The 18,174-nt window shown below is 42.3% G+C and overlaps 1 protein-coding gene across 3 annotated transcripts in view; it reads left to right on the top strand.

Moving 5' to 3' along the window:
• Window positions 1–17,609, top strand: part of LOC148411921 (synaptic vesicle glycoprotein 2C-like) — a 26,449-nt gene extending 8,840 nt beyond the window's left edge. The window contains exons 1-13 of one of the 3 annotated variants that reach the window (XM_088434239.1): window positions 718–811; window positions 5,173–6,005; window positions 9,699–9,879; window positions 9,991–10,142; window positions 13,374–13,507; window positions 13,654–13,743; window positions 13,817–13,927; window positions 14,276–14,364; window positions 14,477–14,641; window positions 15,467–15,600; window positions 16,285–16,488; window positions 17,098–17,257; window positions 17,378–17,609. In XM_088434239.1, coding sequence (XP_088290365.1) covers window positions 5,405–6,005; window positions 9,699–9,879; window positions 9,991–10,142; window positions 13,374–13,507; window positions 13,654–13,743; window positions 13,817–13,927; window positions 14,276–14,364; window positions 14,477–14,641; window positions 15,467–15,600; window positions 16,285–16,488; window positions 17,098–17,257; window positions 17,378–17,561 — 2,205 coding nt within the window. In that variant the 5' untranslated portion in view covers window positions 718–811; window positions 5,173–5,404 and the 3' untranslated portion in view covers window positions 17,562–17,609. Of the gene's footprint in view, window positions 1–717; window positions 812–3,241; window positions 3,335–5,172; window positions 6,006–9,698; window positions 9,880–9,990; window positions 10,143–13,373; window positions 13,508–13,653; window positions 13,744–13,816; window positions 13,928–14,275; window positions 14,365–14,476; window positions 14,642–15,466; window positions 15,601–16,284; window positions 16,489–17,097; window positions 17,258–17,377 lie in introns of those variants that run through there. The other 2 variants (XM_088434241.1, XM_088434240.1) reach the window with 2 other exon arrangements.
• Window positions 17,610–18,174: the final 565 nt, after the last annotated feature.

Here is an 18,174-nt window from a genome sequence, read left to right on the forward strand (position 1 = left end):
GAACCAAAGCAAAGGAGGGATAGCACCCTTATTAAAATGATAGCAAGAGTTTGGTGTGAAGTTTAAGATCACACACTCACTTCTGTCGCATTGTTTTGAAAGCGATCGTAACTATCTGACAAGTATCGACGCAGTTGCAGGTAGCAGCTGGTAGAAATGAGATCATCCATCCATGCATCTTCCGAGGAGTTATCATTAGTCATCTGTGACCTTTCCTAGCTATTTTTTGTCGAGAACCGATCCATACTGGACTGATGTAGACCATCCTCATATTGAAACCAACAGACGATTTCAAATTTTCAAAGAATTCATGTTTTTGGAACGCCCGGGGAGAACACGCTAATTCTGTTAGAGGAGGACCGGACCCGGGCTCAAACCCAGAATCCAAGAACTGTGCGGTAGAGGTTCTAACCGCTTACTCGCCACGCCGTCCACGAATGATCAGCGATCTCGAAAACTACCGTCATCCCTGAGTGAACTTCCTCCCAGGGGTCCCATCTCAGACTGCATCCTCGCCAACTCCCCCACACGGCGCCCGCACCGCGCTCCTGTTTATACTCCGCCGACTGTCTCACCCAGTTGTTGTATATCCTATTGATTATTTCAGTCCGTACGAGCTCCGTGCGGCTCCTCCTACATCCTTCCCTCCCTCCCTCCGTACCTCCCTCCCCTCCTGCGCTCACGCTTTCCAACCACCTCCAGCCTCTCTTGCTGTGGTCTGACTGCAGCATCGAGCGGCGAGCATCTCAATCGGAACGAGCGTGGAGCTCACACGTTCCCACGCGTTGGCTGGCATGCAGTCTCAACGTCGGTGAGTGCTTCGTTTGATTTCGATTCTCCTCGCGGACTGCCGACGTCTCGGAATGCTCTTTATCCTTCTTAGGAAGCGATTGAAAGAAAACTTTTGGCAAAAATGCTCCACGGGGGAGCTGGAAAAGTTCCGGCACGTATCGGCAAATACGGCACCGAAGCAAGCGCTCCTTGGAGTGAAGCTGCAGAGGGTGTGTAATAAAGGGGGGCGGGGGGCGGGTGGTGGCAGAGGGGGAACACATGCAGTCATTACTCAGGAAAGCGCTGCAGCGTGAGCGAACCCGAAGGTGTTGCGTTGGGAAGAGGAGGGGAGGGGGTTTGTAGGATGGATGCTCATCGAGCGGGACAGCCCACAGAAATCTAATTATGGGACGTTAACGCGTGTCAAACGCCTCCCACGTTGATCGATGCCTTTTCCTCCGTGCGCTTGAAATCAGCCACGGGCTGCAAAGGACTCCCGAGACACTTTGGCGGAGTTCTGCTCCAAGTTTGGAGCCTCCTCTGGTGGAATCGGTGGAGGGAGGTGAAGAGGGACAAATACCTTGTTACTTGACTGAAGTGTCTATGCCTGTCATTCTGACTCATTTTTACTTTTTCTTCTGGTGTTTGGAAGTTGGTGAACTTCTTGTTTACTGGAGTACTTTGTTAAAGACCGCGTACCAATCTTGAGTCACAAATATATGTATGTATGTGTATATATATATATATATATATATATATATATATATATATATATATATATATATATATATATATATATATATATGTAATCGTGTATATAGTGCATGCATAAATACATGCATACAACAAATCTTGTGATGTAACTCTTATTCTCAAGATTCTTTTACTGGTTTGTTAATTATCAGTTATTGAGTCCCCGCTGTGTTTGGGAAGCTTTCGTAAAACCTCCCATAAATTTGAATTTTGTCAAACAATACACCGTCAGCTAGCTAAACGAATCATGCTGCTAAGTGGAGATTCACCATGTGCTAGTAAAATCCTGACAAACTAAAAATGTCCACCCTGTCGTACCCCACATAATTTGCTGTTTGCAGATACATTGTCTGCTTGCAGTCGGTCTGCGGAAAATTGTAGCGGAAAATCTTCTCATTACCAATAAGATGAAGTTAAATGGAGATTGTCAACTTTTTTTGCGGGGGGAATCTGCCATGTCCATTAAAAGACGATTGTCCAAACAAAGCTGTGCGCTGGCTTGTGCGGCATCTGCAGCAGTGCTTTGGCGTGTGGTTTTTGTTCGCATGATGCACATTAGCCAATGCTCACTGCAGCCATCTGCGGGCGCTGCAGCAAGCCTGCAGGGCGCCACATTTCCATATTGTCAACCTGGATGTCACATGCTTACGCTCAGCGTAGAACACAGTAAGCCGTTCTACTTTTTTATCCCAAGCATCGTCCAAGTAGAAGTACAGTAAGCATTCTCGTCAGTGATTAATGAATGTGCCGGCGTGGTGTCAGCGGGCCGTTACAGCGCCGCTGTCAGGAAAATTGTGTACTCCCCCTCGGGAATTTTACTGCTTGCTGAAAAGTCCATGCCATGTTTTCCTAATAATAATAACAATAAAACGGTACTAGGCCATCCTAGTGTTCTTCAGGGTCCTATAGTTGGTATTTGTTCATAAAGTTAATAGGAGTACACAGTAGTACGGGTAAATATAAACTGCAAAATAAAATAAAAATAAACGTGTCTCAGGCAGTTTCTGATTGGTTGCTTTTCCTCGGGAGCGGTTGTTTCTTCGTCAACAGGCTTGTCAAATCATACTCTGTGAATAATGTAGCAGTCATATTTTTTAAAATTTAATAAAATAATGTAGATTTAATCTAGAATTGATATTTTTCAGATATAATGAATCCCTTAAAAAGAAATTTGGTCTCTTGCTGTCGACTGAAAATGGCGTCACATGCTTGGAGAAAAAAGGTGAACCGTGATTGGTCGTTAAAGTACAAAAGTACAACTTGAAATAAATTACATTTTACACTCACAACAAAGTTTGCATTTTTGTTCTTACATTCACTGATGATAAATAAAATAGTGCGTACACTCTCAAATAAAGCATTTACCTGAAGCTTTTGTTTTTGTTTAATTAAAGGAGCCAATCAGACACCTTTTTGCCAGAGCCGCTCCAAAGACTTTGCTGGGTCAATAACAAAGTCTCCCGAAGGCATTTATTGAAAAGGGCGTCGTGGCCCATGACAGGTGCATCCGCGGCCAGGGTCAGCTGCCTCCTCATCACCCGTCGGCTCCAAAGAAAAGTTAGTTACGAGCCATTTCCCGCTTCATTTCGCTGCTGCATTGCACCAAAGTCTCTCGGGCGCCTTGCCGCCAGCCCCCTGGCGCGCCTGCGTTCAAATGACTGATCCCAACTGATGTTTTATCTCATGGCGCCGAGCAAAAGGTGAGCGGAGGCGCCATACATCAAGCTGCCACGCTCCATTTGGGCGCTCCGGCCAACGTCTGCAGCCCTCTGCTCCTGAGAGCGTGCTCGTACCAATGCTCCGCTAGCAGGTTAGCGTTAATGTGGAAAAGATGGATTTCACATCTGTGGATATAGAGTACAGTCTGCGCGTACCACATGACACACTTTTCATCCAGGTGCATGCAACTGCAGTGTGGTAATACTGTGCTTCTCGAACTGGGGTACCTGAAGGCACTTTCGGGAATGTGTGAGATTTCCGCTGCGTTTCTGCAGGCATCAGCGCATCTTTTAACCCTTGTACACACACTTTGTCAACTATACATTGCATTTTTTCCTAATTTCTTAAATGCTTTTAAAGGTGTAATAATTCAAGTTTTTTGTGATTATTTTTTTCCTTCAACCTCCCAATCACAATGACACTTTAACTGGTCCCGACCGCCACCTACTGTCTTGAGGTGAAACGCGAGTCATCGAAGAATTTTCTGTTTGTTGACAGTTTGACCGCCGCGCAACACAATGTTGCAAAAATCGCAGAAAAATCAATGTAACAAATCAGATTAAAATGCATGTCAAAAACTGTAATTATAATGGTTTTATATGAGCCAAAATTTGGACAATGATTATTTTTGTACACAAAATCTCGCACGTCTAGCTGCAATCACATAGAAATGTCAGAATCGTTGCATTTTAATCATCTGGTGGAAATTTCAGCTCCCTAGTGCTTTTTTTTTTTGCCCCATTGATAATATAATGATATAAAAAAAAAAAAATAACAGGAATTTCCATAATTTCTAACATAATGCCACATGGGTTAATGCCATGACAGGAACACTACATTTTCCTTCCATATTTGTATGCCTCATCTCATTTAAGGGACCAGACAGATACATGAAGACTCGGGGAAAAAATGATCTTGAAAGATAGTCTGAAATGTGCAAAAGGGGCACACGTAACAAAAAAATGGCAGAAATGGGCCTCATTTTGACGCAGATCAAGTCTCATCATTGTAAAATCAAGCAAAATCTCAAGTGTCCACTTCTCAAAGCGGGACTTCACACGTGTCTTTTTTGTTATTGGCCTGCCACTAATAGCTAAAGGGCTTTGCGGTACCGGCGACAAGGCCCTGATGGGCTGACAGGTTTTTGGCGAGACCGGGCCGGTGCTGCGACGGCGACAACCGTGGAGCGAGCCTCGAGGGCGCTCACTCACACGGGCTGCCATGTGTTCCTGGACGGGACTCATCAAACTGAAATGAATTAGCTTTGACACACGAGAGACGCAAGCTTTTACGGCCTGATTTTTGAAGAAGATAAAAATGTCTAATAATTTATACTACCTACAGATTTTGAAAAGCAAACTCACTCATAGCCAGAAGTAGAATCTCGTGCCTTATTAGGATTCTTAAAAATGTATTTAATACTTAATTGAAACCTCAATTGAAGATATAATTCTTGTTTAGTAGGGGTGGAGCTAGGTTTAGCATGGGTTGTTAATGACCTGGAGAGTCTTGTGCATTCTTCCAGGAAAAAAACCCAATAAACATATATATATATATATATATATATATATATATATATATATATATATATATATATATATATATATATGAGCACAATAGTGTATGTGTGTGTGTGCGCGTGTGTGTATCAACTTTGGCATCAGAATTTTGCCACATAAAGCATCCTAGCATCCTAAACTCATTCATTGAAGTCTAGGCGTCAAAGGTCTGCTTTAATTGGGCTGCCAGTGAATCAGTGAAACAGTTTTGCGACTATAATTTGCGGCGAGTGCTTCGATTGCTTGAGCTTTGTCCAAAAGATTTAGAAGCTAACAGTTTCAAGTGGGCCCTTGCTCTCCGCCGCAGTCGAGTATTCATCAGCTAACTTTTAATGGAGTCCTTTCTTTCTTTCTCCTCGTGTTCCTGCAGGCTGATGGCCTCGTCCGCCCAGCTCTCCGACAACTGAGGAGTTTTCCAATTTCAACTCCATGGGGTTTGACCTCAGCACTTAATTAATATCCCGCCAGCCGTCTGGCGTTCCCGGCCGTCGCTGGCTTGACCTTATAAACTCCCCCGAGTGCGTCCCGCTCAGCTCCATCCACTGGAGCTGCTGAAATAGGCTACTTACAAACACTTAGCTCTCAGCTTTGTCCGGCTCAAGATGAACGAAACGCAAAACAACAGGACTTCCTTGGTCAAAGGCGCCAAGGACATCGCTAAGGAAGCCAAGAGGCAAGCGGGAAAGAACTTCAGCAAGGCCGTGGACCGCGCCTCGGACGAATACTCGGCGCACCGTAGCTACAATAGATTTCATAACGACGAGGAGGACGAGAACGATTATAATATCAACGGACAAGCCGACGGGCGCTACGGCGAAAATGCAGACGAGGACGGGGCGTCCAGCGACGCCACGGAGGGCCACGACGACGAAGACGAGATCTACGAGGGCGAGTACCAAGGCGTGCCCGCCTACCAGGACGGGAAAGCGCGGGACGGACAGATGCCCCTGGGCCAGCCGGCGGGCGACGGTCCCAAGAGCCGCAAGGAACTGGAGAACGAGCGGCAGGCCGACGAGGAGGAGCTGGCCCAGCAATACGAGCTCATCATGCAGGAGTGCGGCCACGGGAGGTTCCAGTGGCAGCTCTACTTCGTGCTGGGCCTGGCGCTCATGTCGGATGGCGTGGAGGTGTTCGTGGTGGGGTTCGTCCTGCCCAGCGCCGAGACGGATATGTGCGTGCCCAACTCCGGTGCCGGATGGCTTGGTAAGAAACGCCGTGCTATATTTGTGGTAGGCGTTTATTTTTCTAAAGCGGGAATATTGGTGCAATGGGAATTTTTTTGACAATTCAAATCATTCACTGCCAACGACGGCTATAGACGTCAATAATCCATGTTTGCTGGGATGGCAGTAAATTAGTTACTAGTCACTGTACGTCACTGAATTTATATATCGAATAAAACAAAAACAATCATTTGCTTGCAGGATAATAACGGACAATCTGCCATTTTGTGGAAGAACATTTAACTCATCCACTGCCGATGATGCCTATAGACGTCAAGTACATTTTTGCTGGGATAGTAGTAAATGAGTTAATTCTACTTGTTTCTAAACATCACTGAATATATATATCTTATAAAACAAAAAAGACTAAAAACTGACAATCTGCCATTTTGTGGAAGAACATTTAACTCATCCACTGCCAATGATGGCTATAGACGTCAAGAACATTTTTGCTGGGATAGTAGTAAATGAGTTAATTCTACTAGTCCGTTACGTCACTGAATTTATATATTGAATAAAATAAAAATAATAATAATTTGCGTGCAGGATAATAACCGACAATCTGCCATTTTGTGAAAGATCATGAAACTCATTCTCTGCCAATGACGGCTCTAGACGTCAAGGATCCATTTTTGCTAGGACAACAGTAAATGGGTTCATTCTATTTTAGATTCGCCTTTGCAAATCTAACATTTGCTAATTTATCCACACTCTAACCTCTTATCATTATTTGCTATTATTTGAGGTATAAAATAGTTTTCACACTCTTGCCACGCCACTTAAATCGGCCCTCATGAACTGATCGTGCAGGTGTACCTAATGATGAGGTCGTCGAGTAAAGATGGTGTATTATTCATCCACATTCCACGCGTGAGTCATCTCGCAGTAGGAGACGAGAGGGGGTGAACAAAGGAATGAGTCACATTATGTTGCACTAAGTGGCTAACAACAAAAATAAACTATACGTTCGCGGGTGGAAAAATAAAATCTGAGTGATCAATAGTGGCCTCTGGAGTGCATTCATTCAAAGAGAGACAGTCGTGATAGCTCTTTGAAAAAACTGAAAATCATTTAAGGAGTTTTCTGTACTGGAGCCGTCTTATAAATCTCTCCAGGGTTAGACTCAAACAAAGCAATTGGACACAGTTTTGTAATTAAGACTAGAAAGGTTCTGATCTTGAATCTTTAGCTTTGCAGGACATTTTGGATATTTGTACATTTTCCAATCTAGGGAAAGCCTTTTTTTGTAACCTGCTTTCAGAGTTAGCAATAAGAGAGATGGGAGACAAGGAACACAACCCGAGTCAACATCTTTTATGAATACCGAACCGTTCTTTTCTTTGTTTTTTTATTTCTTTCCCAAAGAGGGTGTGATTCTCAAACCCAGTCCATGGAATTAGCCATGACCCCAATTTTTCAGGGACCTTCCACTCGCTAAACAAAAGTGTGTTCCTCATCGGTACATCAAGTAGCTGTCTGCAGCTGCCACCCATGCAGTCAAAACCTGTTACTAAACTCTGAGAAAATACTGCTTATGAAATAAACGGGATTTTATATGGTTTTAAATGAAATAACATGTATATTTTTCCACCAGTGTCCAAAGCAAGGTACAAAAACGGATGCTAAGATAGCTTCTAGCCAGAAAACTAAATAACCGGCCTTCATTGTTTTTTGCGGCTCTGCACACAAACTAGCTACCTGGCTAATTAGCATACTCCAGTGAAGTCCTATTATTTTATGTTTTGTAGCTATTTAAGTGATGGAAAAATATATGTAATTAAAATCTGCTAGCAATCGAAAGAAATTCGCTAAGACAAATTTCTCATTGACAGTGCTGGCAATCATTAAAATAAAGATTAGCAATCAAAACAAAATGGCTGCCTTTCCGTTATTCACCATGGGCTTTTGACTTTGTTTCATCACAATAGACACCCTTCCCCGTCTTTATTCATCTTCATATTTGACTCGTCGTCACAACACCCATAACTTTGGAGTCTAAATGTTTTTTTCTCTTTAATTAAAGAACAGAGGACGTTGACGGTAAACGTGGCTCACGGCTCGGCAGGTGTCTGTGTAATTAACCAGCTCGTCTGGGAATCATCCATCATTTGTCGAGATCCCCGTGTCCTGAACGAGGAAATTAGTGGCTCGCAACGCCTCGAGCGCGACGGGACGCTGCGTGCCGACGAGCGAGAACATTGCACAAAAGGCGTCGAGGGGGAGTTAAGATTTTAAAGAAGCACAAATCAGCATGCGTGGAGATCGTATAAGCTTAATAATAATAATAAAAAGCCTCCAGGGAAAAGTTGGGCATTTTTCCAGCGAATAAACCACAGAAACATCGTTTTTTTCTTTTTTTTTTGTCATTTACTATTATTCTTAGAATTAAATTACAGTGGTGGTCACTTTCACCTGTTCTATGGTGTGTGTATATTTCACATTTGGGAAATGTATTGTCATTTTTACGAATAATATTATTTGAAATCATTTAACAAACTAATCAGGAAGAGACGTGCTGGTGCAGAACAATTATTACTTGTTTTCATATATATATATATATATATATATATATATATATATATATATATATATATATATATATATATATATATATATATATATATATATATATATATATATATAAACTCAACATTGTCACATGCACGTAAGCGATAACGACACAACATTTTTGCCTCACCTCTGTTGTTAGGACGGAGTATGTTTCAAAGGTCTGACCTTTGCTTGAACCCCATAGGAAATAACAAATCCAATCTCGGGAAGAATCCCGGCACATCACCCCCACCCACCTCACCTTCCCCTCCTCCTCCCCCTTCCTTTATTACACATCTAACTCAGCGCGAGCTCCGCCATAAAACAAATGAGCCGATGCCTTCAGATAGAGCGCCGTGGCTACGCGTTTGCATCTCGCATTGTTTGCTCTGTCCGGCGCACTGTATGTTCTCCATTTTGCAGCACTCTTAACCCTGGTATTTTTTTGTGGCCCAAATTCATGTCCCGCCATCGGCCGGCCGGTCGCGGGTTCGCTTATACGGCCTCCTCTGCAGTGGCGAGCTAGCAGCTGTCGTCGCGTAATGAATGGCTAGCTCTCGGCGCCGTGTCTGCGCGGCTCGATAAGAGCGTTTTACTTTTAGCCTATCTGTCCCATCACTGCAAACATGGCGCCAAAGAGAGGACGGGAAAAAAAAAAAATGAAGACTCACCCCCACCTTCCAGAGACATTAGCATTTTTATTAGCACGTCGAAAGCTACGCTATTATTTACTGGCTTGACAACTATGCGCTCCAATGCTGCACTATCACGCCAACAGGAAAAGAACCACAACTTCCTGTAGTGCAATAATATCATACATTTTTGCGTTTCGGGTTGATTTTTAAAAATGCAACTTCGATTGTTGCAGTTGTTAGGTTTCTCCAGTCCCGTCTTGGGTTAATTTAACGTCTGGCTTGGACAGAATTTAAGACTAAGAAGAGAATTAAGAGATTTGTTTTGATAGACACTGGACATTGAAAATTGTGTGTTTAATTCAAAGCAATTGACAATTAACAAACATTAAATCAATATTACTTTTGGACAGTCTGACCTCTTTAGAACGCCTCGTTGTTGACCGTTAGTGTCCTCAGGAGGCAAGCATCCTCTCCCTCACTCTCTCCAGGCAGCATCGTGTACCTGGGGATGATGTTTGGGGCCTTCTTTTGGGGCGGCCTGTCGGACAAGCTGGGCCGCAAACAGTGCCTGCTGATATCCTTGTCCGCCAACGGTTTCTTCGCCTTCCTCTCTTCTTTCGTGCAAGGCTACAGCACCTTCCTCTTCTGCCGCATGCTGTCAGGATTTGGGTATTTGCATCGTTTTTCAGCCGATATGCCCGGAATAGTTCAGAGCGGAGACAATGAATAGAAGGTCGCACGGTATATCGTTGATGTCTAATTACGTGCGACTACCCGCAGGATCGGCGGCGCCGTGCCCATTGTGTTCTCCTACTTTGCCGAGGTGCTGGCCCGGGAGAAGCGCGGCGAGCACCTGAGCTGGCTCTGCATGTTCTGGATGATCGGCGGCATCTATGCCTCGGCCATGGCGTGGGCCATCATACCGCACTATGGTGAGTGACTGAAGAAAACATGATTAACCTTTGTGCAGCATTTTGAACATTTTTGGGACCTTCTTGCGGTGTTTTAGCCAAGGGAAGGCACACTGCTTCTCGTGCGATAACTAAGTGGCTGTGCCATGTTGAAAATCGTAATGTTGTTAACACCTTGGTGAAATTTCAGCTCCCTGGTGTCTTCTTTTGTTGCTTTCCTTTCGATGTGAAATGCCATTGATCTAAAAATCAAATTAGGCAATGAGTAACCTCTCAGTTTTCTGAGAATGCAATTTTTTATATATATATATATATATATATATATATATATATATATATATATATATATATATATATATATATATTTAGAGCTCTTACACCGAAATTCTGTGTGTGCTATTTGTTTGCAATCTATTTTTTTAGATTTGGTTGATGTAAAAAAAAAAAAAAATACCCATCAGGAAGTAATACTTCATTTATTGATCATTGACTTTAGTACCACGATATGATCCAAAATGTATTTTCGAAATGTTTGTCCATTATGCTGAATTATGAAAATGTGTCCTTTTTGGAAACATAACAAGAGCATTGCTAAATAGCCAAAAAAAACTAAGCTGTTGTTTTCTGAGTGGCGTTTCCTTTTCGGAGGAAGGTTGAAGCAGCCGATCATCTCGCGGGAGTTTTCCGATTGATTTTCCAGGCTTTGTTGCTGATTGACTCGTTTGTGAATCGACAGAAGTCCTCTCGAGTTACAACTTGCGCGAGCTAATAGAGAAACGCTGCGTTAAGCAAAATCGGCCTCCAATGAAATAATCATGCTTTTTTTTTTACCTCTCTTTCAAGATGATCAATTAAACTGTCGGCGTGTATTCCATGAAGGCACATTTGTGCTTGTGAAAACGATAAAAACCAAAAAAAAAGAAATAACAGGCGTAACCTCATAACACGTGCGATGTGGAGCGGCAAAAGAGATTAGGCGGACAAGAGCGGAGGCCAGGTTGGCAGGGAGCACTTGATTTATGAACCCTTTGTGAGGGATAATGGAAAGGTGAAATGATAACGGGCGGCGTTTTGAGGGAGAAGAAACAGAAAACAACAAAAAAAAGGAGTTTTGATGTCAGGGATGAGGAAAAAAACATTTCAATGTTCCATTGAAATTAGAAGAACGGGGAAAATATCCTGGAAAAAACAAAATACTCCAAACAACTAAGCCAGGCCTGCTTTTTAAATCCATACATATTCAAAGTCATAGCCATCACATGTGGCTGATTGTTGTTTTATAATGCAAAATAAACCTTGATCTGATTACTCAATTGAAATAAATGTCACTCATATTCAATACTGTAACCATTTTTTTTCCTAGTATAATATACGAATGTACCCGTGCATTAAACCAGTTTTTTGGAGGTAGGTTGTTGGTGGCACTTGACGTATGAACCTGTTGTGATAATGGAAAGGTGAAGAGATGCGGGGCAGCAGTCTTAGAGAGAAACAACGGATTACTCGTTTTGATGGAAAGCTGGAAGGCACTCCATATATAACGTTGATGAAGTACCCCAAGCGGGCACAGCACTTATCTGGGGGGTAGTGAAACACTCGCTTGAAGAAAGAGAAGCCGCTTGCAGGACGAAACTAAACTTATAGAGAAAGGTGACAATAAAGATTATGAGAGGGTAGGGAAATGTGAATTTCCCTACGGGGATGAATAAAGTATCTATCTATCTATCTATCTATCTAGGGGAAAACGTGCATTGAATTGTAGACAGGTTTTTCCAAAGTGGGTATTTTTGAAACTATTCAATACTTTTTACCAACATTTAATAGGTTGGTTGACTTAACTAGGTAAATTCAGCAACTATGTTGTTTATTTACGTTTTTGCATCTTCTGGGATTGAATGTCCGGATTCTTAAAACTTGTAAAAATAGGTCCCTGGCATTGAATGAGTTCTTTTTTTTTTCTTCTAGTAACTCGTTTTTTGTTGTTTTTTTACAGTACTTGAGATTTTAACAGGGTTTCTGCAGGTATCAGCAAATCTAATTGAATATTCTTTAATGCCATGATAGGGACAGCGTTTCTTTTCAAATTAAGGGCAAATTAATTTGAACATGAAGAGAGATCAATCTTCTAGAAATGCTGAATAAAGCGTGCCTCGAGATACCACTAAAAATGTAGCACCATTTTTTTTAATTGGATGACACAACACTCTTTTAAGCTTCTTTTTATTTTTTTATTTTTTTATTTCCAAAATGCTTTGTGCTGGTGTGTTGCCTTGGCTGCAAAAAATATTTCAAAGGGGCTCCATACATCATGAGTTCCGGCATCCATACCACACATTTTATTTACTTCTTTAATCCAGGTCTGTGTAAATGGAATCGTTTTATTTTCTCGATTCCCCGTCGCCGTTCCATGACCGTACCCCAAAAATCTATTAGGAGTCGGTAAAGAAGTACCATCCATCTTTTTACATATCGCAGGAAGTGATTGAGGAGACGCATTAATGTGACACGAGGCGGCGCGGAAGGATCATAATCGAGGTCAATTGATTGGACGCCTCTTGGTTCACCTTTTTTTTTTTTTCCTGTAAGACGCAGTGGTTTGTGGGAAATGGGTTTCGCCGCAGTGCTCTTTACATTGACTGCCGGTGAGTAAAGGCCAGGCGCGTGTCGTTTTTTTTTTTTTTATCGTCCCGAAAAAGTAAACTGTAAAATCTGCTGCTGTGACCGATCTTAAATGTGTGTTTGTTGCAGTGTAAGGCAGATTTGTCTGGATGCTCTGGTGTGCGCGCGCTTGACGGAGGCGTTCTCACTTACTGTAGAGTAGCCACATAAATCACCTTGAGTATCGCAAGCAGTCAGCCATCGCCGACAGTCCATTATAGCTGGAATCCTCCTAATGAGCTTTTTACCGGACCGGGCGGAGGAAAGCTCACAGCGGCCACGTGCAAACACGCTCACGTCGCCTAAAGCTAACATTCCGCAGCCGTGAATGTCCGTAATGGCCGTTTGCAACTCATCTTTTTCTTTTCGCTATTGTTAGGATATTTTAGAATGCGATACAAAATTCGGCATATTCCGATGTGTTGCGTTATGATACATTGTGTTATGTGTTATTGTGTTATGATACGGTGTGGTGTTACGTTATCTTGTGTCTACGCTTTTCGATCGTTTAATTTAACACGTTTTGGTAGCCGTTTTCTTCTTCTGACGCTTACGTTGACAAAATTCGGATGGGCCGCCGCGTTGTGTGTACAGGTTGGAGTTTCAGCATGGGCTCCGCCTACCAGTTCCACAGCTGGCGAGTGTTTGTGGTGGTGTGTGCACTGCCTTGCGTATCTGCTGTGGTGGCGCTCACCTTCATGCCCGAGAGCCCGCGTTTCTTCTTACAGGTGAGAGTGTAATTATAGACGTGTGATTACGTACACAAAATGGTAAGCGTTTGTGTGAAATTTTAGAATGTATAATACGCAATATAACGTTTTCAGCTGAACTGGATTTGATTAAACTTTTGAATGCACCGTGCTCCTCCGTTTAGATGGGTAAACACGACGAGGCCTGGATGGTCCTCAAGCATATCCATGACACCAACATGCGAGCCCGCGGAGAGCCCGAGAGAGTCTTCACCGTGAGTCGGCATGCCCAAGGGCGCCCCCTCGTGGTAAACAGCCAACAGGACTGACAAGTGTCTCCCCCTGCAGGTCAACCGGATAAAGATCCCCAAGCTGCTGGACGAGCTGGTGGAGATGCAGAGCGAGACGGCCAACCCGGTTCTCAAGGTTTTCTCCAAAGTCAAGAATGAGCTTCGAGGGGTCAGTTTTTGTTTGAATTCTGAACTTTCAGGTTGGACGTAAAGTGTACGATCCATAAAAGATGCACAATCGTAGCTCGGAAACGCCGCTTGTAGATGTTGGTGTTTGTTTCCCACAAAAAAATATGCGATTTGATGAAATGGAATATAACATGCGGTATGTTTCAACGTTTTACTTTATAAAATGTTACGATATGATACGTTACAGAGCCGTGAAATGTGATCTCTCTCTGTTATGATTTGATTTGTTACAATTTGTAAACGAAAAAAATGGCGTTCACTCAAAATACTGTTTTGTTTAGACACGATGTAAAAATAAAAATCATTCTTTTGTCATTTTTTTTAACAGATCTGGTCCACTTTCATGAAATGCTTCGATTACCCGGTAAAAGACAACACCATGAAACTGGCAGCCGTTTGGTTTACGCTTTCTTTCGGGTAAGGTCAAGCTTATCGTGGATGTTTCATGCTTTCGGGTTCTCTATCTTTTTAAGTCTGGGGGAGAAATGCTTCTTAGCAAGGTAAATTACAGCCGGTCCTTCGTATGCAGATACTACGGGTTGTCGGTGTGGTTCCCCGACGTGATCAAGCACCTGCAGGCTGACGAGTACGCCTCCCGGGTGAAGATCCACACCAACGAACGTATCGAAGATTTCACCTTCAACTTCACGCTGGAGAACCAGATACACAGAAACGGCGTTTTCCTCAACGACAGGTAACCGGACCCACAAACGTTTGGATGTGCACCTCAACATGCTACGAAAGGCGATGACTCCTCATTTTTGTCCCGCTTCCGTTACCTTCGCCTCGACCAGGAAATGAAACGGCTTATCGCCGCGATTCGCTTGCTCCTCCTGGATATGACTTCCACTTATACAAAGAAAATACATGTGCATACACATTTGTTGACGTTTTTCACCGTACCTAAAAAAATATGTTGCATGAATAGGGAAAATCCAACAAGTGGTTTGAAATTCCGTTATGTGCCACAAGAGGGCACTAAAATCACTTAAAACAATGATAATCATTAAGTATCAACGCCATGCTTCTAACATGAATTTCACTATGCACACGAACAAAAAACCTTCACATGAAACTTTTCAATAGTATTGTTAACTTTATTTATATGTTACTTAAGAGCAGCTATTACGTACATGTATATGGTGTGAAACTGGTCAAAAATATTAGCTAACATAATATGCTTGCACACAAACAATTGCTTGCGCCCGTCTATTTGGGAAACACTGCTCTAACACAACATAGCAAAAAGATGCTTCATGTTCCAGTTAATTTGCTCTTAGTTTGAAAATCTTAACATACCATTCCGGTCATGGCATTAAAAGAACCCTGTTAAAATCTCACAGAACCCCTTTAAAGTGCCTTCAAGTACTGCAATTGGTTCTGGTGACCCCCATTTGAGAACTGCTGGTATATGCCATCAAATTGAACTATTATCACTCAAAAAAACAAATGCTTATGTGGAAATATAGAAAAAAAAATCTAACGGTGAAGTAAACTACTCAGCTCTCTCCTTGTGCAGGTTCATTAGCATGAAGTTCAAGGCGGTCTCCTTTGTCAACTCGTCATTCCTCAACTGCTATTTTGAGGACGTCTCCTCCGTGGGCTCCTCCTTCCAAAACTGCACATTTGTCGACTCCTTCTTTTACAACACGGGTATGTTTTTGCACCGGGCGCAGTCCTGGTACCGGGGCCGAGAAAATCCTTCACTTGCAATGAAAAGCTCTCAGAAGTGCAAGTTGAAGGCGGTGAGAGCAACCCGAGCTGAATCAGATCTTGTGGGAGCGTGAGCCTTCAAATGATTTCCCCTGCAGCACTCGGAGAAAAGTGCTGAACATGGAATCAGCAAAGGCATGCAAGGTGCTGGCGATGCATCATGGGAAATGAAGTCTCTTTTCATGCCCCCGAGCATGCGAGGGCGGAAACAATCGGAACAGCGTGGCCTAATTAGGAGGTTTAGATGCCCAACTTTTTGATTTTCTGTTTAAAAAAAAAAAAATACTTCGTTATATTTTGAAAACAATAAATATACATTTTTATTTTTTTTCACACTTTTACTTTTGATTTTACGTAACTTTTTTCGATTAAGATTACAAAAAATCATGTTTTTCCTTTTTTTTTAAAATATAAACTATTATATGTAATCATTACACGTTTTCCCCTGTGTCAGTATGACTAGAATATATTGAAAATGAGACGATAAATCAAATCAAATATCTGAAAAAAACTAAATATTGCTTTTAAGGGGAAGACGCTTGCTGTTGTTGCCTTCTTCGCACAGTATGTCTATGTTATACTGCCCTCTAGTGGCCACTGACTGTTCTGGCGTCCCACTTGCAGATATCGACGACGACAAGCTGACCAACTCAAAGGTGGTCAACAGCTCTTTCCACCATAACAAGACGGGCTGCCAGATGACCTTTGATGACGACTACAGTGCATACTGGGTCTATTTCGTCAACTTTCTGGGAACGTTGGCCGTGCTGCCCGGCAACATCGTCTCGGCCCTCCTTATGGACAAAATAGGCCGCCTCAGCATGTTGGGTATGATGTGACGACACGTGCGAATAGTTAATATACTAAAGTAGATTATTTTTTTTAGCTATGCTTTGTGGGTGTTTTCTATCCCATCCAAACTACGGCCTGGGGGCCATTTGCGGCCTGTCATCTATTGTCAGCGGCCCTTGACATACGGTGTTAAAAAATGGCAAGGCTCGTGAAAAAAAAACAAAAAACGATAAAGTACTTTAGAACTTTATGCAAAGATAATGAGAAGCTATCTAAAACAATTTCTATGCAAAATGCTGTAGTTGATAAGTGTCTTTTGAAGTAAAATTTTAAATAGTTTATTTGTCAGGGTTCAATTAAAGTAATTGGTTTAAAAAAATGGTCAGCTGACTAGCGTTTGCTCTTGTTCTAGTTCTCATGTGTGTTCCGGGAACATCTCAAAATTCCTAAATTATTTTTATCATCGCCTTTAACAGAAAACTATTCTGTAGCAGTTTGTTAAATGAATTTATATCACTCACAGGGTGAGGCTACGGCGTTTTTGAAGCTGTCACAGATACTACATTCACACATGTGGGGGGTGACCTCTAGTGGACAAAAATAATACCTGCATTTCACATAGACATTCTATGCACATCCCCCCAGGAGGTTCCATGGTGCTTTCGGGAATCAGCTGCTTCTTCCTGTGGTTCGGCACCAGCGAGTCCATGATGATCTTCATGTTGTGCCTCTACAATGGCCTCAGCATCTCCGCCTGGAACTCCCTGGATGTGGTCACCACTGAGCTCTACCCTACTGACAGGAGGTGGCTACTAACATCCACTACAGATTACTATAACAAAAAAAAAAAATTATGCACACTATCAGCTCAATGTATTAGTTGTATCTAATGCAAAAAATATAACACCACCTTCTTCCTCCGCAGAGGCACGGGCTTCGGCTTCTGCAACGCCCTTTGCAAGCTGGCCGCCGTGCTGGGCAATCTGATCTTCGGCTCTCTGGTGGGCATCACCAAGGCCATCCCCATCCTGCTGGCGTCGTGCGTGTTGGTCTGCGGCGGGCTCGTGGGCCTGCGGCTGCCTGACACCCGCGCTAACGTCCTCATGTAAACATTACTCCTTTCATTAACCAAATACACACACATATATATATATATATATATATATATATATATATATATATATATATATATATATATATATATATATATATATATATATATATATATATATAGTGTCCCATTCTACTGGCCCACACCCATATATGAATTTTATTTATATATTGGTTATCTCTCCCATCTTCAAAAAGAAATTTGGCATTTTAAAAGCAAAATTCAACATTTCTTCAATTTAACTCATTCAATGCCAGGGACATATTTCCACGTTTGTTTTAAGAGTCAAGACATTCAATCCCAGATACTTAAGTATGGATTTAATACTTAAGTATCTGGAAATTAAAGTCTTTAAGTATCCGTTTGATAATTAAGTATCTGGGAGTTTATGCGGGGACTCTTAAAAAACGTGAAAATACGTCCCTGGCATTGAATGAGTTATTATTCATCTTACACCCTTCATTTTTTTTTTTTTTTTGGGAGTTCCTTAAAAATCCCTCTCCCCCATCACAAGCCATCAAAATTCCAACGTGACCTGTGATGCTTTTGAGTTTAATTGTATTCTTAAGGCCATACAGCAACAGAAGCAGCTCCGCACAAAAACCCAGTCG

This window comes from Hippichthys cyanospilos, chromosome 15 (genome assembly GCF_059441005.1).
Source record: "Hippichthys cyanospilos isolate Australia breed blue-spotted pipefish chromosome 15, RoL_Hcya_1.0, whole genome shotgun sequence".
NCBI classification, from domain to species: Eukaryota; Metazoa; Chordata; class Actinopteri; order Syngnathiformes; family Syngnathidae; genus Hippichthys; species Hippichthys cyanospilos.